A 24,611-nucleotide genomic window follows, 5' to 3' on the forward strand; every position below is an offset into this window, starting at 1 on the left:
ACAATTTTAGAAAAGCCGTTGTCATTATTTTATTATTATTATTTATTATTTCTCATTCAAGATTTCAATGCTAAATTACTTTCCGATATGCGTCGTCTTTTTATTTGCCCGTTTATTGGTACAAACAGGTACTTTTAATGAATTTGCAAACCTGGCAAGACATAAAAATTATCATAATAAGTATATTCAGTGACAATGCCATTTTCTATCAAATTACTTGGCATTAGCTTTGCCAATTACGCGATAATTTTAGAAAACTTCCGATAACGTAGAGTTGCGTCATTGAAAACTATTTATTTTTGTATTATGTATACGTATATACATAATGTTGCATGCATTACCAGTATAGAAAGTTACAAATATGAACGATAACTTTATAATCGATAGATTTAGCACGAAACAAATTTCGTTTTAAACATTTTCAGCAAACAACTTAATTATGTTAAATGTGAAATAATGTTTAATCAATGTTCGTAAATTCGTGAATTCGATCGTTCACGAGCGATCGATATACATATTCAGTTTCAATTAAATTGATCAATTTGCATTCCAGTAACTCAGTAATATTACATAGTTTTTATTATGGTGATATTTGTTTATCGGCATGGAAAGTTACAGTCTATAACGTGATACATGTCGTTATGATGTTTTATAATAAAATCTGAAGTTGATATGATGCAAGGATAATTTAAATAATCGTCATGATATTGTGAATAATGGATTTCTAATGTGTGCCTAAATAATAGTAACAATGTCGCGCGAAATTTACGAATCGTTCCGGATTCCATCTTATGGATATGTATGTTGTATCAATCCCATAAGAAGGAAAGAAAAAAGAAAGAAGTAAGAATGAAAATAATGAATACATGTCTCAGGTATAAAAAGAGAATCTAACACTAAATGCTATAATTGTACCACAAAGAACTTACATGATATAGTTGATGAATAAAAAAATTCGAGATTTAATTATACAAATATTTGTATGTTGGGTTGTACTCATTGTCCACGTAATTCAGTGCTTTTATAACGCTGAACATATGTATGTGTAAAAGTTTGAATATAGAAGTTTTGATTTTTAACGTTATACATAAATAATTTATTGCCTGTTGTAAATTTATTTTCAATTATATTCAAACCATAATTCATATACGTCAGATAAGGGAAAAATAACGCGTTTCGAGCGTTTAAACTTTTACATTTATGTTTATTTGTTCTTTTCATCGCTTATCTGACATTTATGAATATTTATTAAACTCCTTAAGGATTTACAGGTATTATAACAGAATCCTTAATTTTCTATATTATAAATAATAAAATAGGTCTCTTATTATATAACTTAAGCCTCTGACAGACAAATAGTTTGATGGATCATCGTAAGTTAAACAAAATAGTTTCCGGGTAAATTTAGTAAACAAAAATAATTATCTACTGCCTGTATGCATTATTATTCTGTCTATTTTCAATTAATTGTAGCTTAAGATAGTGGTGCGCTTCGTGATTAGGAACTGATTTAATAACTGAATTGATAGCCAATAAGTCTTAGTCTATTTTACAATTATTTCAATTATTATTTCGCTACCTCGATTACTGAATTTAGTAATATAATATCGTATAAGATATAGACTGAAACTTATGTGTTCTATAACAACGTCGTAAATACGATTTAAATTATGTAAATATAAAATACCTTTGTACGTTGAATTATTTTTCGAAAGTATTATTTATCTAATTAATTAATCCATTAGATTTAGATATATGCATGTAGGTCTGGTATAGTCTAATTTAGAGTAATATATGTATTGCAATGTTTTTAGTTTCACCTACACTTCTACATTTTCTGCATGTTTCAGCATTTAAAAAATGAAGAACCACTATTGGTTAATGAATCTGTTTGTTGGAAAGATACACCGGCACACCGTGAAATCATGGTGATTTCCTGATAAGTTTAGCATCAATGATACAACTATGCGTGAGTATTATTTGGATCTAAGAATGTACGCGGCAAACAAAACATTATACTGTCGGTTCATGATTTACAGCGAAACTAACTCTTCTAAACTATACGTTACGATATTTTAACATGATTTTTGGTTATCGTTTATATTACATTAATTAATTACCTAATAAACATAACAACAACGGTATACAGATTTAAACATTCACTAGTTACATGCATATATAAATACGATTCTCTTCTGTACGCTATACGGTAATATCCTACGTATATCTCTATGTACAAGTGTAACGGTACTCTTCATTTTTCTCATTTGGATAAAATTTCTATTTCTTGCGGCATAATGTGATAGAATTTATAAAAGTCTGTATAATCGTATACATGCAACCAAGAAAACTGTAAAAAATTTAAAAACGTACGTTTTACAATAGCAAAATTTTTGTCGAGAATGAATCTCACGAGTTCCAACAATTTTACGCTATATTTGTCTGATTTCGGATATACACACGTTTCACGAACATTTACAAACACTTTGGAAACGTTTCATGTAAAACAAATTTCTATCGAGGATTTTAGAAACATCGAAGCGTTTATATCGTATAAATTTCTATTTAAAAAAAAAGAAAATAATTTTCAACCATGCAGAATGTATACTGATTTTAGCAAGATTTTCCAAATGTAATTCCAATGCAAAAAATATTATATCTTTATGACTAGAGTAATAATATTTAGTATCGGTATAATTAAATAATATCGTTTCTTCGCTCTTTTTGAAGATAGAACAACATCTAGCGCGAACAGTATGTGCAGAAGCGAAAATTGTCGTCTAATTCTCTCAATTATTCTGAAGGAACTGCGAGTTAAAATACATATGTTTTCCATTTATGCGTCTCTTCGCATCGCTAATTTCTTCATGTTTTTGATCTTCGATATAAAAATATATATTAGAAATAAAATATTCGTCTCTCTGAGGTTGAGCTTCGTTTAATTCTTTAAAACTATAGTATCTTGATCATTCTAATATTGTATTATTAATTTCATTCGAGGTTTGCGTGTAATAAAGATATAAAAAGAAACGAACAAATTTGTTAAGATGTACAATTCGGTAGTTTTTAACATTGTGTTTCACTATGTTAATGTGTAATTTGATACTGCTTTCGTATGTCACTATAAGTTTATTGTGCCGGTAATAATAGGAACTAAGTTTAAGTTTAATTGAAAGTCAAACTGCTTAAAAAATATGCGCGACTTGACAGCGTTTAGAATACACATTCAAAAGCAAGTACAGCCTTTTAATGTTCTTCGAATTCGTCACAAAGTAAAAAATACAATTTTCCGTAGTAATGATTCGCTAAAAAATGTTACGCCTTCGATTCGTATGAAAACGTGAATAGCATGTTAAAAATAGATGCATTCGTTGTTGTAGTCAAGTCACGGATTCTTTAATGAAAGAAATTCGCATCTACGTTCGATTCATTCTTCTGTGAGAACCTTTCTTTAAGAATAGGTTTCCGATTAATTTCTTAAGCGCAATGACAATATGAAAGTTCTTACTGGTACGATATTTGTCGAAACATGCTACTAATCTCCTCCATCGTTTTGTTCTTTGTCTCGGGTACTTTTTTGTAAATGAAGAAAACGAAGAATGCTTGTAGTGCGGCGAAAATAATGAACACGTAGGCACCTAATGCCTCTTGTAGCGGTAGGAAACCGATACTGACGATGAAGTTGGCCGTCCAATTGACCGCGATAGCAACGGACGTCGCCGCAGGCCTCGCCGATTGATTGAACAACTCGGACACCAAGAACCAAGGGATGCTACCTGGTCCAGTTGCGAATAGGATTACGAACGTCATTACCAGTACAATGGAGGAGTAAGCTGCTGCGCGAGATGTGTCCTGAAAACCAAAAAAAAAAAAAAAAAAGGGGGATACATCCGTTGGTTTTTCCTTTAAAGCAATACCGCGATGTTACATTTATTCACGGTAATATACTCACTGCGAAAGCAAGACAAATGGCGAGTAACGCGGTATCGATAAACATTCCGCTGAATCCGGCTAACAGCAACGTTTTTCTTCCAGCTTTTTCGACAAGTATCAAAGAAACGAAAGTCATAACGACGTTCATCGCTCCGACGGCCATCGTTGCATTTTGTGCTGCGGTCTTGTCCAACTGCGCCATCGTGAAGATCTTGGTCGAGAAGAACATGACGGCATTTATTCCGGACAATTGTTGAGCGAACATAACCATGATTGCGATCATCAATGGAATTCTAAGAGATGGATTTACAAATAATTCTTTCAATGTAACCTTTGGTACAAGTTTCACTGATTCGTATTCCGTCCTCATTTCCTCCATCTCATCGTGAACTTCGATCGTGCCACGCAACCAGGCCAAAGCTGCAACAACAAACGGTCGTTTCGTTATCGATAAACGTCTCGCTCCAATAATGCAATAGAACTCTGTTCAATGAAAAGAATGTACGCGAAACAAGCGAAACAGCTCTGTACTTTGCGGACGATACACAGACAGCATTAGAAAAGTAATTAACATTGAAGGACTGCGGAAATGTACCTCTCTGAGCTTCCATGTCTTTTCCTTTACTGAGCAACAGATATTTCGGACTTTCGGGACACAATGGAAGCGTAACCACTTGGAAAATTGCAGGGACAATTGTCAGACATAAAAGAAGCGGCCATTGATCGTCAGTGCCCAAAATTTGCTCCAAGCCAAGAATTTGCGATACCAGGATAGACATAGTAATAACTAGTTGATAAACTGTTCCAACGGCTCCTCGTAGATGAATAGGTGATATTTCAGATAGATACATAGGCGCTAAACCAGCGTTTAATCCTGCATTGATACCGATCAGAAATCTTCCGATAATTATCATTTCATAACTTTTCGCTGCTTTGGCACAGCCCTCGAAGATTACTGTGAGCAGGACCAGGATATTGTTCAGTAATAAACCACCCTTTCTACCAAAACGATCGGCTATCGAACCCACCAGAGAGCCACCGATCATTCCGCCTACGCAGAATATCGACACCGCTATTGCCCATATCATCGTTACTTCCGATTGTTTCGTTACTTGCCCAGTACGATTCATCTTCAGGTCACTGATCCAGTTTTCGATGAGCTGTAACACATCATCCATACCGTCACATATCTTTATCATTCACTTTCATTTCTACGTTATACTTTATCCACTTACTCGCTTGCATTTCACATTCGAAACTTTAATTTGCAATTATAATGTCAAACAATCGCAAACTCAACTGTTTCGTCTATTCGACGTCGAGCAATAGTGGCGCTTGCAAAAATGAATTAAACACGTAAAAATTACACGTGACATAAAAAGCCTCGTTATTGATTCTAACAACTCGTACGATGTTTGTATGTATATATTGATAATATTACACGGTAACATTAAGAATGAAAAACGTTGAAAGCATTTAGGATAAATCCAGGCACTTTATTAAACGGAAACGACAAATTATTATTATTATTGGAACGCAAGCATCGACTATTAGTTGATTTAACAACAACCGATTATCCTAAATAAATAACAATTTTGCTTAATAATTGCGCGAATAAATATGATCGTAAAGTAGGCACATATCGACGCTGTGTACAAGAAAAACGCTGACAATGTGTCTTATGAAATACCTGCTGAGGTGCATTAACGACACCAGTGTTGTACCCATGTTGAAACGATGATCCAAGTGCAGCAGCCGCAATAGCAAATGCTAGTCGTCCATTTAGACCCTGCAATAAGGACAATTATTTATTAGATCCGATGGCAAATCAAATCTACGAAACAGACGGACATCTATAGTATCGTGAATATGTTTAACGTTACTAGAAAAGAAACTTACTACCAAAAAGTAGTTACTCCGGATCGTAAAAAGATAGCTTAATGTCTTTATCGAAAGAATTTATTAACAGACATTAACGAAGACCGCGATTATTTATTTATCAAGTATTTATTATGTTTTATCTAGTTGTTTTCTAATTGGATCTAAAATCATTACACGAAACAAATCTGAGATTGGAGAGAGAGAGAGAGAGAGAGAGAGAGAGAAGCTTAAACATTAAAAATATTAGGTACATAGACAAAGTTTATAGCGACTAACGTTTGTTTGTAGAGACGAAAAAGGTCATGAAAAATACTGATTGTGGTTCACCAGCAAACATCTACCAAACCGAAGACCTATTTGCGATCTTACCGCTTTCCCAATGTAAGCGAATCCAACTGCTTTCAGAGTCATCGAGAAGTTCTGATCGATTCACTGACGAATTAAACAGAACCGTACTGATAACCAGATTAAACCACCGCAATTCGATCGTTTTATGCAAAATATCTATAAATGTGGATGTATGTATACTTATATAGGTTTCCGGTGTTTCCAAGCACGTGTCAAAAACTACTCTGTAGGTCGGTACCCCTGCCAGGCATTTTTATACCGCTCCTATCCATGGCGCACAACCACGTTAAACACACTGTTGTACATGATACGCACACGTGTCCGAGAGAACTCTACCAGCCAGTGTCTCTCAATTCAAACGAAGCACGAATATAATCTCCAATTTAATTCCAAATTAATTCGTACAATCCATTATACTCCGAAGGTGTTAGCAGCAGGCAACACATATACGTATCATTATTATTATTATTACTATTGTCATTGTTATTATTATTATCGTACTTGGCTGTATTATATGTACATCGTCTACATATGTTATCGTTAAAACAGCGTTTGCCCTTAACTTCACTTTCACTTTTATTTTCGCCCATTATTTTTATGTTGAACACAGAGATTACTTCGTATGTACAATACATGTACTAACGTGCAAAGCAACTGTTTGGAAGAGAGGGTAAGTTGAAAGGAAATATTTAATTGACACAAATGGGGGAATATCTGTCAAGTCGTTGATAAAAATACATATGTATCTCACGCGATTTATTATTTCTCATGAATATGCATATTAAGAAGTGCGTTACAGACAAGCCTTGTTTCTACTATACATATACACGGGAGCATATTCCATGGCACGGTTCATTTTCATCGTTTTCTTTTACTCCATCTTTAACCAACCACCGATGTATTCGGAATATAGCTAAGATTTCGAGGCTAAGAATCCGAGCTAAGAATCCGAGAAGCAAAGCTTCGATAAAATAACAAAAGTACCGTTGTAGGCGTAAGAGGCGGCAGACCGAGAAAACTGTATTTTATATTTGTCCCTAATGTACGATTATTTATTTTATTTCAAGCTATCGAAAATTTCTTTCGAGCTTGAATGCTCTCACCTCGATTCGTTAAATATTTGATCACGACGCGAAGCTGACTTATCTTTTATTTGATTCGATCGAATTCACTGAGACTCCGTTTCAAGAAAACGACACCATCAACAGCCATGCGAACGAAATTGTTTCGTAAGCATATTTCACACGGTAGTGTAACAGTGCCTTTATTTGTAATTATATATGTTTGTTCGTGTAGGCGATACGCCAGCATAGTTTTAAGGCAAGTACGTTCCATATATTTAAAAAACTATTGTTATCTCCAATAACGATGACAAATACGTAGCAACAGTAACGAAATTCCATTTCATTACGAGTATGATGTCATGGTAGTAATTCTGAAACGAACGCGAACGAACTCATGAAGAAGCGAAAATTTCCTCTTCTTCGAACCTTCGTTGGCGATTGGTCGAAACAGAGGTGTGTCGATCACGAGCGGTGCCGATTGGCTGACGACGCCAAGCCTCTCTTTTACATCGGCCTCGTGGCACGCACAAGTTCGAGCATCCCAATTATAGCCACCACATGACACGAACGCAAACAATTTATTAAAACTTTCAAGCTGTCAATTAGTTCGACGATCCTCGATCGTACGGCAAAAACTTTCACGAAATTTCCAAACGACTACTTTATTAATTCAACTACGAACGAAATATATATATATATATATATACACACACATGTGTAGGATCTATATACACGATGATATAACTAATCGACTATATGTATAATATTATTTGCCAGTGATCTGAAATTGTCATGAATAGAATTATATTATGTTATATTATATTATATTATCTCTCGCTTATTGCGTATATTTATGCATATATGAGACAAATTTTCTCGCCCAAAGATAAAAAAAAGAATAACGTTGTTTTCACGGTACTATTCTTAAACAGAAATAATTTTGGACGCCACCCCGGATACTTTGATTCTTAACCAGCTCGTTCATTCCATTCGTTCGAACGAATCTTTTCTTCGTTTCGATCAATCTTAAACTAGATTTTATATCTCTTTATAAAATAAAGCTTAGAACTTGTTGCAACTTATTATAAAACCATAGGTATATATTATCATAAAAAAATAATCGCATCTTCAAATTTCTGCATATAAACGTGTTAATCTTATTTACATATTTTTTCTTCCTTTTTATTTACGTATTCGATGACCAGGTGTATGGTATTTAAGAAATTGCGATTTTGCATCGGTTATCGATTTGCGTCATTCGTTGTATGATGTAAGTTGTAAAGAATAGTAAATGTAATTCCGATTTAATCGAATAATGTACATGCTATAAATGCATAAATAACAAATGTTTCGGCGAATAAAATGAAATGCTAGAACAAAGTGCTAAGAAAAAGTTGTAATAATATTTGTAAGTATTCTAAGGGCACCTAACAATTTTACTTTCCATTTTCTAACACAAACATTGGTCTCATTCATCTCGAAACATTATCGTTCAAATTTAGTATTAATTACTGTTCAAGGTTTTCATATATAGAAATAATCATACATATTGGTTAGATTAATACACACGAGTATCAGCTTTTTCCCTCACTGTCTATTCGCCAAACTTTTGAACTAACGCGAACCATCATTTACGAACTGTACAGATGCCTCGGTACTATTTACTCGTGATATACTTTGTTCACAAACTTGAACAAGAGATCACAATTCGAATAACGTCACCGGCGTATAATTTAACTTTATGTATGAATGTAACTCCTAACATACAGTTTCCGATTAATTTCCTGTCACTTTCGAGATATAAGGATTTTTCTTACAAACAATTTTCCATACGCAATATGCGTATTATCCAACGAAAGGGCAACTCGATCTTTTTAATAATCGTCACGGACGTTTCCGTTCTTTTACTTCACCTGTACTAGTAGCTGGTACGCGCCGTATTAAAAAAAAAAAAAAAAAAAAAAAAAAAAACGAATATTAGAAAGCTTTGCGATATTTTAACCGAATTAAATTATCAAAGTATGACGACAGTTTCAGAAAGATAATGAAATTTCTGTTGCGAAGCCTACGCAACGATCTCGTTCAACGATTATTCGTTAATCGTTATTTAAAAGCAATCTCGATAATGCAACTCTCGACCAAACTTGATTTAAATAAAATAGTTTCTCTCTCCCTCCTTCTGTTTCTTTAAACTTAACGTAGGCCGGCAGTGAAATAATCTTATGCTCCTATAAATATAATCAGCTCAAAAAAAAAAAAGGAAAGAAATAAACGTGGTTAACAACACGTTCGAAGAGATAAACGAGGCAAAATCTGTAAAAAAAAAATAGAATTCCCGAAACTAATCGGCCAATTTGAACGTTCTATTAGTTCTGTATTAAAATCAGACGATGGAAATAAACCTGAATCGTATTTCTTTGTAACTGAAAATAAGAAGCAATGAAATTATTATAATCTTACTTCTAATGGCACAAAGTGTAAACTTTTCCACGTTTTGATAATCTATGGTACCTCGAACGTTCAAATTGAATATTAATATTTTACCGCTAACAACATTTGCATACCGTTCCACGGTACTCGGAGCAAACACGACAGATCGATTTCGAAGAATATTTTGTCCGCTGCGAAATTGACACGATAACTAATAATGCGTTAATACGAGGTATTTGAGCAAAGATTGTGTATTCGAGCAAAGAGAGAAAAATGCGGTAACGCGATGTATAATAACGTCTAGTTGTTGATTTAGCATTGTGGACAATTAACATTATACTTGTATTAAATATAGTTTTTTACCTGTAGCGTGTAGCTCATGGTAAATCGATAAAATTTCGTAACCGTTACTACTAAATATTATACGTTATACTTTATCGGAGGAAGGTTTTGCTGTCACTAACGCGTATATAAAATGCGAATCACACACAGATGCGGCAACAGTGAAGAGACAACGACCGAATCGTTCCGTGTCACGGTCGCGTATGAAAGCTACTGAGACCAGATTCGTGCTAACGGGTCGAAAGCCGATTTTCGAAACCAGTCGTATCTCCCTCTCCTCTCTTTGCTTCTCCCTCGAGCTTGGGCCCCTCGAACGACCAATTGGACGACACCAAGTTACCTACTTACCTCTCTCACCGATCCCCAGCATTTCACCCGATGAAATTCACAGGAAAAGAAATTCACGTTAACAATCGTCCATACTTGTTTACGACGATTTTGCTCTTATTCCTTTCTTTCCTTGATAATTAACTCGATCACTTACTTTTACGAATACCGCTTACTAACACAGCAAATGTACGTTCCTGTTTATCATCGAATCCCATAATAGGTATGGATAACTCGTTATTCGCGACGTTGTTTCATTTACGGTACGATCAATTTTTGTCAACAAATTTTTTCTATCGAATAGAGGTAAAATTTGGGTAAAAACGCTCGACTTTGTTTCAAAATCAATAGTTTGTCGGCGTTCTATCGAAGATGAGTAATTTCAAGTAACAACTGCGAGAGATCGTTCTGTACAACGATACGATCGCCAACCACTTCCTGGTTAAAAATTTAATTCGTCTACACGATATAAATTAAACAGAAATGTACGCTCCGGATTAACACGTAATTATAGAGCAGTTGTATAGTCGAACTGTTTTAAACATTATAATAACGCATTTGGATTTCTTACGTACGTCCTTCTCGATTTCATCGATCTTAAACCAAAGTTCTATCGGACGAGCTTATATTTCATCCGCCACGTATCAAATCAATATGTTTACGCGGTTGAGTATAATAGCAATATCTTATATCGTGATGTAAGGCTCATTTTACAAAGTTTTTACAAAGAGAATTTTCTGTTATTGCCAAGATATTAGAAAGATAAACATTATTATTATATTAAAATGGCTGTTTGAGAAAATTTAAATAGACACTATGAGAGAGAGAGAGAGAGAGAGAGAGGATTTGAACAAAATCTTACTCTAGCTGGATCTATTATTTTGTTGTTACAAGCTCGTACCGTCTCAATGCAAAACCGGATGTAGCCTTTTAATGTAGCGCTCGCGTTGCCTGCACCAATTTTATAGTTAAGAATATTAAAGTCAGAGTGGTTGTCGTAATCAACGTAATCCGGAGAACACTTTAACGACGTATTACCTCTATTCTTTGGAATTCATCTTGGTCGATACCTCTGCGGATCACGGTGATCAAATTTATTTGCGTTCGAAGCAAGAAGAAAAAGTTGGCCGCATAGACAAACATTTTCAACTATTTATTTCCCTTGGTTGCGCACTCTTTTACCCGGTTTTTCTCCTCTAACCATTCGCTTTGTTTAAACGTTTAGAAAGTTTCACGAAAATAAATAAACATCGTTCTAAGCGGAATATTTCAAAGATATTATTAAACTGCGGTTCGATAGACTTTGACGGCTTCGGTATCACTAGACAAAACGGAAATTACGCAGACTGTGTAAACCGTAAACTCGTGTTCCGAGGAATTGGGCGGTTCTATGTGTACAACGACACGACGTTTCAAAGATAAAGACCTAGAACGAAGTGGAGTATATCTATTTCTTTGCAACATGATATTTTTAACGAATAAGAAATTGACGAATTTCTAGAAAGTGAAATTCAAACGCCGATACAAATCAATTGCCCGATCATTTTTAACGCAACCGCTTATTACAAAAACTTGTTCGTATGTACGTACGTACTTAGTAAAATTGGAAATAAGCATTCAACAGAATATAAAGATGTGATGGATTTACAAACGACGTTTCAAAATATGTGAGAAATATAAGAATAAATGAGATAAAAAGGTAAAGTCAAGGAAACGACGATGTGACCTCCAGCCGTGGATATTCTTGTCTATCCGAGACTTATAATTTAATAGACAGGGCATAGAGAACGATTGTATTATCGCCGGTGACATTCGACATGGCCAAAATTTGAACTTTACACAAGATTAGGTTCCTCTCGGTACGCGCAACTTTACTCGTCGTGAGTTAACAGACAACGAAAAATGGCTTCGATAAACGCGCTTACCTTCGTACACGAGGTAACATTCGAGATTCGCGCAGGAACAACGAAATCGAAATAAAACGGCTGCTCCAATAAACAATAATAAATAATTTCGATGACTAAACAAAGAGTTAACGAGTAAAAATACGAATTAAGATACTTGTCGTATTAAAGATCATCGTTCACGGTTCTATCGTATACTCACCCACCGCTTATCCTCCGTGGTAGGCTGCGTGTGAAAGAATAAACAAAGTAACAGGAAAGATAAGATTCGTTTTAACGCTATTTGTACTGAAATTTTGGAAAAAATTCTTTACCTTTGGCGCTGGTGTTAAAGGCGATGGCGTTGTAGCCTGTTTCTCGATTTCATTGCTCGACTAAATCGAAATTTGTTAATTACGTACGCATATCGAAAATATTCAAATGTCTACAAATTTTATATTAATTTCTTTCTTTCTAATACCTTGTCATTTTCCGTTGCCATTATAAAGCGGCTTGTAAAAAAGAATCGTAAATTATATATATATATATATATATATATATAGACACTATATACTATATAATATGTATGTATGAATGCGCGCATACACACACACACACACGCGCGCGCGCGCACACACACACACGTCATATGTTATTATACGAAAACGTTCAGCGAAATATTAATGATAAAATGAATAATTTACGAAATAATGTTTACAAGAGAAGGAGAAATGAATATACGTAGATAGTAAAATCATTGGAGTAAAATCTGGTCTTACGCAAGATTAAAACGTTTAAGATACTTCGAATCATTTCATGAGATTATGCGAAGTAATTTCAAGATAATTTAAAAATCAAATGGTTATAAATATATCCACTGTATGTATTTACGATGTATTATGAGGTGAAATATGGAATATACAATGAAGGAGTAGCAAACGATTGTTAATCGACATCTCGAGTTCACATCGTGATCGTAAGGATTGTAAATGATCGCGCATGATGCAGTCAACAATACGACAACCAAAAAGGTTCAACAGCATTGTACTTCTTACGGAATTCGTATCGTACGTGGTCATCTTTCTTGCGTGTTTTTTTTTTTTTTTTCTCTTTCTTTATCGCGCTGTGATACCCGCTGATGAGACAATTTCAGCAAACCCGCACTGAAGGTCATCCAAGGTCAAATGTGGCAGCAAAATAAGCTTTCTTACGTTATAGACAATATCTCAATTGGTGACCATTTACGTGAACGCAAAGTTGCAATTCTCGTATCGCTATACATCTCGTAGCCGTGTCTTTTGCGACAATCGTTCTTACATGTAACCAAATAACCGGTTCCTTTTAATTTTCCTAACCCAACCGCAATCTTCGAAATGTTCGATGCAAGGGATATATACCGGATATCGTTGAATATCGTTCAGCATACAAGGCTTAAAATCCCTATCGAATTTTATTTCTTTCTCCATAAATGACAATCGTATCTAATTGCTCTTCCAGTGAAAACTTCATTTTGATAATAATCGTACCGATCGATAGTCATATATTTGATTTAGCAATCATTCACGCTAATCTTACAAACTGCCGCGATGTTTACATTCTTAGCTACACGCCGTGTATTAATAGAACATAAACAATATTTTAAAACTATTCATTTACATAAAAATACGGGTCTAGATCTAGCGACGATAAGATTTTTCGATCCACGCTGATCCATAACTCGAAAGAAATAACACATAATAATCGTTCTACCATCTTCGATGACCTTGGATGACCTCCAGCGATAGTTTGCCGAAGTCGTCTCAATACCGACTATCGCACAGCATTTCATTGAAAAAACTCGGAACAACCTTGAAATCTCCTCTATGCCTTCATCTACATAAAAATGTCTGTGTCACAGCATGCCCCCCTCTATACCGTGCAACTTTTGTATATAACATTTTTTCGTGTTACTACGAATGACGGAAATATTCAAGTTGGGTATAATTATTGCCCCACTTTGTATGTATACGATTCTACACGATTTCATTGATTCAAAGGAAAGACAATTTTACTTTCATTCAGCAACAAAGAATGTTTCTATTAATGTGATATAGCATAACAAATAATATTCTTTTCGTTATACATTGCTCTTATTATGCTTATATATAATATACATATAACGCGCACGCGCCTATGTGTGTGTATATATAGCATGCTTTATATTACAGCATCCCGTTTCATTTAATGATACTTTAATGACTATAATCACTATAATCATTATAAATTTTATAGATAAAACATATTATAGATAAAAAATAGATATCACTAAGGCAACGTCGTAATGGAGTCATCGAAAGGGACTCTAGCTTGCTTCTATATAAATTGTATGTACGTAAATAATCAATCTTCGTTTCGATCGATATAGACAAAATATGTAATATCCAGGGGCGGCTACTCAATACGCGCTATCGTGCTGCAGCATGTTAAAAAATATTTCAAAAATCGCTGATATTATAATTTTCGTTTCATGCTGTTATTTATTCGTGACTCGTTGTCACAGCGAGTTGATTTCTTGCATAAACGACGCGTGCGTCAGTGACTGTAGCAGGCTCGCAGCAGTCACGGATTGCCTTCTCGTTCTACTCGTCAGGCGGACACAACGTTTGAAAATCGCTTCTAGACTAAACAAAAGTCTATCGCTGTCCATTGTATCGATATCAATATAGCCGTTAATATCTTCCCTCACAGTCTCACACTTTTTCTTCGTTCAACGTGTTCCGTTCCTTGCCGCAGTCAGTGTCACACGTTCTCTGGTTACTGTGAATATTTAAAAGTGTCCCTTTTCATTGTGTTGACCTAATTCGAACCTTAATTTAATGCTCGAATATATCAGTCCTTGAAAATTAATTCCGTGGATTCTTTGACTTGTTTGCACTTACGCGATCTTTTCAAGAAAAAATTCAAATTAGAACACTGGCAAGAGCTACTCCTCATTTGACTTATCGTTCGGACAACCAAGGGGAGAGAACATTGTTCCATATACAACGCCAGAGGTTAGTGACATGTTCGCAGTCAAGAAAAATTGTCGAGCCGATTTAATTATTTAAGACTGTTTACGTGTAATCACACGTGCGTGTAGCACGCAGCACGCTACGTGTAAAATCTACGAGCCGCCACTGGTAATTACCACCATTAAAATATGTAGGAGGTCGTAACAAGCCTATGATAATTTCGTGTACGAAGAAATGGAGTGGATGAACTTTTAACGAAACAGTCTGTGTCAAAAATTGTTTAACTAACATATCCTGTCTATATGTATATATGTATTTTATATTTCCTCATACATCAAGTAATATATGGTATCGTTACATCGCGCAACTTTCCTTCAAACTCATAATCTTTGTTTAAATTAGTTCCTTTCTCACATCTACATACATATCGAAACATTGTAAGTCAAAGTCTAACTGAAGAAACAATTCTAGTCAAATTACCTTTACCTTCTTACCATTCACAACTGTTGCAATTAATAAATACAAATAACGTAATCAATGCTGACCATTATTATTTTATCGTAGGAATCAAAACATTTCTTTGCGTCGAATTGAATTTAATTTTAGAATCATTATTAATATCAGTATAAAGAATTACCCCTTACGAACGATATATACATATATTTACATTACTAAAATGCATTATATACATACCTACAATCTCAGAAGAGTCAGAAAGAAATTTCCTATTTGTACCCTACCCTCGATAATACATGTCTACTTGCAACTTGTGATTGTCAGTTTGCCTCTATCTGCTTTAGGTTTACATTGAATTTACAAAAAGCGAACGCACAATTCGTTTAATGAATTTTCATAAGAGAAATAGCGGCTGTTGCCGCGCGAGTGGAAAGCGCAACACAAATGAAACACGTATGTCAGTATGTATGCGTACTTACTTACTGTTGATGACGTAGTCAAAGGGAACACGGGTTTGACTATTCCAAGCGAGTTCACGTTCGATTCTCGTATGCTTATCTTCCCTGGGTAAACGAATAACCGACCAAGAAGTCTCGCTGTATTTTTGTGCGCACGCGCGAAAATTTTCATTGCAATTCCAAATCTAGCATTGCTTAATTTTTGATCCACTTGGAAAATTATCTCTAGTCTAAGTCATTCGATCAGAGAAAACAATAATTATATCCAGATAACAAAATAAATTTACTCTCTTACTCTATTGTCTTTCCTTTGTTTCTTTCCTTTGTTGTTGTTGTTGTTGTTGTTGTTGATTATAGACCATAAATATTTTTAATTTATTTTAATTCTATAGTATAGTTACTTAAGTCAAGTGACTTTTTTCTAATAAATTTTTTCTAGTAAATTTTCTAAAATAATATTACTTGATATAACACAGAGAAATTAAAGGTTATATGTGTAAATTATCTAAAGAACTTAATATTTATTCGAAATATTAATATATCACTTTAGAAAAATTGGAAAATTTCACTTTCGCATTCGCGTTTACTATTGCATAACGGTTGTTCGTTCCTTATATCTTCTTACATTTCACATTAAAAGCCATTATGTACGTATTATGAACTTTATTGATTTACAATTTGCATAACGCGAAAAATAATTGACCTCGAATATTATTAGTTATAAATATCACGCAACATCTTTTTAGATTTACACCGATTTTACTTTGTATTCGATTAAGCATTCGGATATATCATCACACATATATTTTTTAAATACACCGTTCTTATCACAATTAATTTCAATGTATATCTTCATACACAACCATATAATGTTCTTATACGAGTAAAACTAACGGAATTTTTAAACGACCATTAGGTCAACAATCTGTTAAATAGCGTTCTTCAGCTTGTAGCATACGTATTCGCGTAAGGTATGATGTATACTGACTTCCATTTCTGGCTGTTTTTGTCGAGCCTGCGCCACCACGGACGCCTATGTGGGCCAAATGTTTACCGGTAGATCGATATACTTTGAAACATGTTACTTTGGTTAAGGGGAAGTACATCATAATTCGCGTAATTTAGAATAGAAAACTTATTACGTTGACACATATGGAGATTACTGATTGCAAATATTATAAATGACTATAGATTAAATAAGAAATTTAAAGCAAAGTGTGTATGCACATGTACGTAATAATTATATAAATTTAATATTTCATTATTTTATGTTAAGTAAAATAAACATTTATCTAAAATGCGACTTTATTATCTTTGTATAACTAATTTTTTAAATATAACGTATATGTGTAAACATATTCTAACCTCTTCTGAAGTATACAGATATGGTATAGAGGTAAGAAATGGCTATACTTTTGATCGTAGAACATTTATCAAATTATTGATATGAAAGAAAGGAGATGCAATGAGAGTATGCGGATATGTAATAAAACGTACTTAGTTATCTTATCTCAGGTAAAAATGAACGATACCATCGCGTGGGCGATAAACGACGGCTACACATTCGATGCAACTGCAAGCTACACGCTCGCTACGCGACGTCATTACTCGGTAGATGGCGAGCCCCCAAGAATCATTCTCTCTCTCTCTCTCTCTCCTCCCCCCCCCCGCATCCCTCTTCCTACTTCCTTCCAGCTCTTTGCTACATAACCTTCGAATTTTTACATATATGTTTATAATCCTCTTATTTCTTTGCACCTACTTATTACTTTATTTTTTGTAAGAAATTTGAAACAAAATCTTTGAGTACGTATAGTTATCGCATCACCTATTTATTGTAATTAATAATTACAATGTAACATTATGCTTCAAAATTATATATACATAACACAATTTAATTTATTGTATTATACAAATTTAGCAAACAATATTAGGGACGATAGTAAGTAGTAATGATACCTTTATTCAAGCGTGAATAAGTTTAAATGAATTCAAGTTTCATGATAATCCAATTTCTTTGTTTGCAATTTACAATTTAAATACATATGTAATACAAAAATATTAAAAACTTAAATTATTGTAAAATATTCTGATATTAATATATTATATTTATAAAGGGAATTCGTATAAAAGAAATTTGAAGTCATTTCCTTTAGCAAGTTGATGCCGTAAAACAAGCATGTATTAGCATTTCAAATTATGTTCCATCCATTTTCAAGCTGTTACATAGGTACGTACGTTCATCGAATCCAATGTTCTAAAACAATTATTGATAATTTAATTATAATTTAGAAATATATAATGCAATCGTAAAGAGAACTAAAGGATGTTTATATATTTTTGTCAAGAAAAGATAAAAAATCTGAGAAATGCACATTCATGTTTCAAATGAATAATCCTTTTGAGAAATTGCGTACATACATACATGAGTATATGAAACGTGTCATAATTATAGGCTCATAATACAAAGGACAAATACATATGTAATGTGAAAGAAACGCAATCTATGAAGCGAATTTCGTAACTGATACATTAATCGAATGGTTATCGTATTTTACAACGATGAAGAAAAAGTTATAAATAAATAACAATTTTTAATAATTGTATGTCGTTTAAAAATTGTTTCATGACAAACATAAAAATTGAGATTCTTATGAAACGAACATTACTGCTTATATTTTTTATTTAATAATAAATAAAGGAACATAATTCGGTAATTTTTAGAACGTCGATGCGTTCTCGGTTTCCTGTGGTTTTTAAGTATATATGTTGAAGAAATGAACGTTTTGAACCGACAGATTTTTGCGAATATCTGGATTTCTAAGAGAGTCCGGCGATTGTACGTACGGGGAGAAAGTTGTTCAAAATGTTGATTTCTACGACATATTTCAAAATCGTCGAAATCGAGAACGCGTGGACTTTTTAAATTCTGAATAATTCCCTATAAAATTCCCCATAATTTCACATATTTACTCATAGCATTATTAATTTAGCAATTGGTATAGCATTAATATAAATTTAATATATTTTTACTCATCGTAAATTGCATGTTGCGTTTATGTAACATTCATATGCGATTGCGTCAGATAGTATAGATACCTCGAGGAATTAAAGAACACCGACAGACGACAGGTGACGTGCCTTGTACACACCCACCGAATCGACCAATCAGGAGCTAGGTTATCAAGCGTTCTCAAATCATTTCCTACACACAAGTTGTCTATAACTATTTTTCAAGAAAACAATATTCGTTGTAAAACATATACTGCTTTGAAACAGAAAAAGATAATTAAGACAAATTTAGGGAAACAAGATATGTTTAACATTATTAACATTAGATACTGTTATGATAGAACCGCGACATGTTAACCACTGTTTGTGTCAATACGTCGTCCTTAGACTGGTAACTAGGAACGGAAAACCGAATGAAAGGGAAGATTCACCTGTTGATGAGAGTATAAAATTCTAATCTTTTGTACAACATAAAATCGAACATCTTGAAACAATAGTTATTTTGTATAACTAAATTATAATATAAGAACAAGACTTTGATACAACTTTTATCGAAAATTTTATTCCAGATGTTCCCATCACACGTTATTGCTATAGTTTTTAAAATTGTTTGATAGAAAAATATATTTTAAGAGATAAACGAATCATACTTGTGTTGCAATTGCTGACAAATGTGATTTGTAGCATTTACGTGATTATTAAAAAAAAAAAAAAAAAAAAAAAGAAACAAAAAGAATTCACTAAAATAAGATTTTATAAAATCCATAATTATAGAATATTGATATAATACGAGCGATAAGTATCGTTTAATTATCCGATAGGTACTAAGGGCATATTAATTGAATGCTTAGAATTCTATTAACTAGGGTCAAATGCGTATCTACGTATAGTAGTTTAGAGCTCATCTTACGTCATTCGAAGAAACCACAGATCGTTTGTGATCAAGAAAGCATTACTAAAGACTAACGATATTTGCTGCAAACTCTAGAGAATCGATCAATGATCTGTGATGCGTAAGGTCAAGAATTCCGTCAATCGTTCATGCGTTCTATTGATTATAATTATCGTAAAGCAACATTGATTCAAAATATTATTTCATTTTTACTCTATAATCGACATCCCTATGGAATTTCTAAGATCGCAAGTATTGCACATCGTTCTTGAATATCGAAATCTAAATGTCATTTTAACCATTTAATTAATTTTGATTGCTTGTTGTTATATGATATATTATCACAGGGGAAATTCCTCTCTGATATTGTATATTTTATATTAAACGATATTGTATATATATATTAAATTATATTCATTTCAAAGATTGTCGTTATTCAATAGGTAACCTTAAACGTAAACATAATTAGTTTCTCTTCAAATAAATTATCTCCTTTTCGTGCTTCCCTTCTTACGTTTATATGTATATATGAATCGTTAGGTCGTTTACTAATGAAAGTTCTGCGGATCATTCGTAAGTTGTGGTAGATTACGCACCGATGATATTTTACTAACTTACTAATTTCATTAACTTACTTATATCTATATCTATAGATTGTCAAAAATTTCGATCAAGTGGGAAATTTGGTCGATACGTATGTTTCCTTCAAACGACCAGTATTATTTGGATGAAAATATTACAGTAAAAAATCTGCAGAGCTTAGTTAACGACTTATTATTGCTTCATTGTCTGACAACATTCGTATCTATATAAATTTCACTCGGCATTTACATCGAATCAGCTATTACTTTTATTATATAGTTATTTTATACATTTCATGTTTGTGTTTTTAATAACAGTAGTTGGTGTCATGTTGTGTGTGTATTTAATATCAGTAATGGTTTATTGCAATTTTAGCAATAAAAAGTAAATTAGTACAACATACGATAAAAATACATTAGTAGAATATCAAGAGAAGATGTAAGAAAATGCTAATATGTCTAAAAGTAATTTGTTACACAAGCAATTTAAAGATATTTCGATAAATGATTTGAATATATATAAAAACAATCTACTCACTTTTCCAGCTGAGACAGGTATAGTGGTTTCTCTAGCATAAATCGGAACGTCCATATCACTAACACTGCTGCTGATACTAGGTGCTCTGGAATCTGGTCGACCATTAATAGGAACAGAAAGATGCGTTGGCCTAAGTGGATGAGATTCCGCGACAAAACCTTCTCCAAAGTCTTCGTCATCTCGATCCATTTTTCCTTACAACACCGAAGATAATATACATAAAGCGATAAACCAACGTATTTGTCACTTTTGATAAATATCAATATCTCAGCCACCTCGCCGATTTCGATGATTTTTGAATATGTTGTAGAAATCAACGTTTGGAACAACCTTTTCCTCTACATATAATCGATTGCCTGGTCTTAATTTCCGACATATCCGGAAAAAAGCAGTCGATATCACTACTATGAATTTTGCCTGTAATTGTCCGTCCGTGGCAGCGTATGCGTCAGTATTGATTACCGGCCGCTGTAAGACGGCCTGATAAAATGACGCCCAGTCTAAACCTAATTCTTATCTTTTGTTTGTAATTTATTTGCATATCTTCTTGTTAGGTTTAAGTTGGACGCTATTTTATCCGGCGGTCGCGTCGTAAGGTAGCCGACGACCAATACTCACGCATGCGATACCAGCCTACGCGGGCGCCTACAAATATAGGCAGAATTCACGGTATGGTACCGACACTTTTTTTCCCAATATCTCGGAAACTAGCGGCGACCGAGCGGCGATTTTACGTATAGGAAAAAGTTGTTCGAAATGTTCACTTTTACAATATATAGAAAAATCATCGAAAACGGTGAGGTGAGTGACATGTCGATAATTAACATAATAAATTTACATTGAGTATTTACTATACTCTTCAAGCACGTTGGAAATGTAGAGATTTCGTTTTTAGATGGTAATTATTACCGAAAAGAGAACGGTGATATACAACTTTGTAATTGACTGAAATATTGCGGTTTCTGCATAAATTATTAAAGATAAAAATAGATATATCATTAGAATAATGACAATTGTCAATTATGCGTCGTAGATAATGTACGTAAAATTAGCGCGAGAATGTGACAACAGTACGCTTTCCCTATCAATTATTTGGCAAAGAATCAAGGCTAGTGACTCGATGACACACTCCCCACTTCTATTGAAAATTTCGTCCTACGATCATTCAAGAAAATCATTAGAAATTAATGTAACTTTTGTACTAATTACATATTTCGAAAACATCAACATAATTCACACTGTTCGCTATTTAGGATTTCAAAGACACATAAATACACAAAATTTAGAAGCAAATTATAACGTATAATTTGATTTAGAATTAAAATTAACATACTTTCTTTTTTTACTTGATGTTGTGAGTTTTACTCTCTTAATTCCTTGTGTTAAAATGTGTATATTTATAATAGATTATTAATTACGTTTTAAATGAGCATGTTTCTCGCAAATCACTCGACATGAATTGGCAAGAATTCTTGAATATGCTATGCATATTTAACATTTATACGTTCGACCAATGAACCAACGTTTAAAGGTTTCGCACGTGAAAGGAAAAAAAAATGATTTTTCCATATATGATTCGTTGTATATAAGATGAAATATATTAGTTCGCTCGAGCCAATATGCCGACCGTGAAAAATCAGGACATGGTCCATTGACGTCAACAAGGAGTCTAAAAGCTGTTATAAGAAAAGCATGACATTATTAATTACCTCGTGCTTAAGCGAAGTAGAAACGATAGAAAGAATAGAATGAAGAGAACAGTTCGGCAAGAGTCCGTTGTTTCTCAATGAGTGAACCTGCACCTCTTATAGCGCTGATTGTGAAAGGATCTGTTGAACGTGTTACCGATGAAATCGACGATAAAAGCACGAAAATACGGGGAGCAAAATATCGAAGATCAGAGCATCCGTCCACCCAGGGTGTGCTCTTGAGACTGAGCTAGAGGACGCATCAAGTCGCGACGTCGCCGTCGTCGTCGCCGTCGGCAAGACGTAGCCGTCGGCCTCCGGCTGGATTTAATTTTAACGCGTACGTCGTTAGACGAGCCTCCGGCTTCCTCTAACAACGAACACAACTACGTTAATGCATCGCCTCTTCTTCCCCCTCGATTCTTCTATTCTCCTATATTTCTGCATCAATTAATTTTCTTGCTTCAATTGATTTCACTTGACCTGGTAGCATATCCTACCGACAGATTCTATCAGACTTCTAACTATTCCAATATCTTCCGAAGATGTTCATATTTTTTCTTACTCCACCTTGCATTCTTAGAATTAATCACTGTTAAAATCGTCTTTATTTGATAGAAATTAAAAAAAAAATTGATAAAAAACAACGTAAACCTTTACGTTCAAAAGGTACTTATATATTTAATGTTTATTATTCCTACATCTTTTCTTATAAGTCAACCTCCTTTATATTCGTCATCATAGAAATTTCTTCATCAATTGTATCTTACATATGTATCTATCTCACAATCGAATAAAAGATATCTATTAATCAATGTCAACTTTGTACAACAAATTATTGTCGCTATTTAATTTCAATTAATTTTCATCGTGTTTTCTAATAACATTGATTACATAAAAAAAGAACACTCGATTTTAAGACTAGCTATGTGTATCAAAGGTGGTTTACTTCAACTGATACCGATTTATAAAGTTACGTTTCTATACATAATTTTAATGACGCACTACTAGAAAAAGATATCGTATACTAAAGAGTATGTAATAACTAAAATATCATTCGACTATTTCTAACATAGAAAATTTGAAATCTAGTGAAATATCATTGAAATATAAAACTCTTTTCTTGTTAGAATATTGAAAAGATAATTGCAGTATTTGTATTTGATATTTTTTAATCAATATTGTTTATTAAGAATACAATCAGGGATATAATTTAACACTTATTAAATCTTACAATATTGTTTCTCATAAACTTACCAGCGTCATCTGGTGAATTATTCAGTTACCGAGTGTTCATAGGGCCGTATTCATAGTTCGTTCTCAAGACAATGCTTAAATTTTTATAAAGTAATGCGTCTTTATAAAGTCGATTTTATATCCCTTAAGAAATCACGAATTCATAATGGTTGCTTAAGAAGGTTTATCAGGAAGAAGCAAACGCTTATACGCAGAATCGTCTTATATTCACTTTCTTTCCAAAGTCTTTGCTTAAGACCACGATCGTATACACAGGTCCGGAAACTCCTGTGGCGGGGGTAGTTCCAAATTTGAGGACAGAAAGTTTCTTGAATTGTCCACTACAAACAGGACGCTGATGTCGAGTAGCTGAAACAATTTCAACAAAGTAACACGTGATGCAAGTAATCAAGTGAACATTTTATCATTTTTGTAACGCTTTATAAGTAAGTATACGTTATTTATGCATAAACACTTCTATTTATGGTTAAACTTCGCTTTAGGGGACACAAAATTATGATCTTGTATCCTCCCCTTTTTTTTTTTTTTTTT

At 33.6% G+C, this 24,611-nt stretch overlaps 1 protein-coding gene and 1 long non-coding RNA gene across 11 annotated transcripts; both read right to left on the minus strand.

The window, feature by feature from the left end:
• Positions 1-557: 557 nt before the first annotated feature.
• LOC117212639 (solute carrier family 2, facilitated glucose transporter member 1-like) lies at positions 558-24,182 on the minus strand. Of its 10 annotated transcripts, none has more exons than XM_033457586.1 (9): positions 24,081-24,182; positions 21,136-21,329; positions 12,690-12,720; positions 12,544-12,603; positions 12,432-12,455; positions 5,624-5,722; positions 4,529-5,093; positions 3,953-4,353; positions 558-3,852 (listed from the first exon to the last, which is right to left on the minus strand). In XM_033457586.1, exons 1-9 carry the CDS (start codon positions 24,087-24,089, stop codon positions 3,505-3,507), a joined length of 1,731 nt encoding a protein of 576 aa, XP_033313477.1. In that variant the 5' UTR covers positions 24,090-24,182; the 3' UTR covers positions 558-3,504. The 10 variants fall into 10 exon arrangements, with proteins under 10 accessions (XP_033313477.1, XP_033313478.1, XP_033313484.1 ...); XM_033457587.1 differs by lacking the exon at positions 24,081-24,182 and adding an exon at positions 22,845-23,315 and having other exon boundaries at positions 3,505-3,852; XM_033457593.1 differs by lacking the exons at positions 21,136-21,329; positions 24,081-24,182 and adding an exon at positions 17,610-17,732 and having other exon boundaries at positions 3,505-3,852.
• Positions 17,920-21,127, minus strand: LOC117212646. The gene is made up of 2 exons (XR_004488505.1): positions 19,212-21,127; positions 17,920-18,369 (listed from the first exon to the last, which is right to left on the minus strand). It is a non-coding gene; the product is annotated as an uncharacterized LOC117212646 (long non-coding RNA).
• Positions 24,183-24,611: the final 429 nt, after the last annotated feature.

Source organism: Bombus bifarius, unplaced genomic scaffold (assembly GCF_011952205.1).
Source record: "Bombus bifarius isolate JDL3187 unplaced genomic scaffold, Bbif_JDL3187 scf7180000008334, whole genome shotgun sequence".
NCBI lineage: Eukaryota > Metazoa > Arthropoda > Insecta > Hymenoptera > Apidae > Bombus > Bombus bifarius.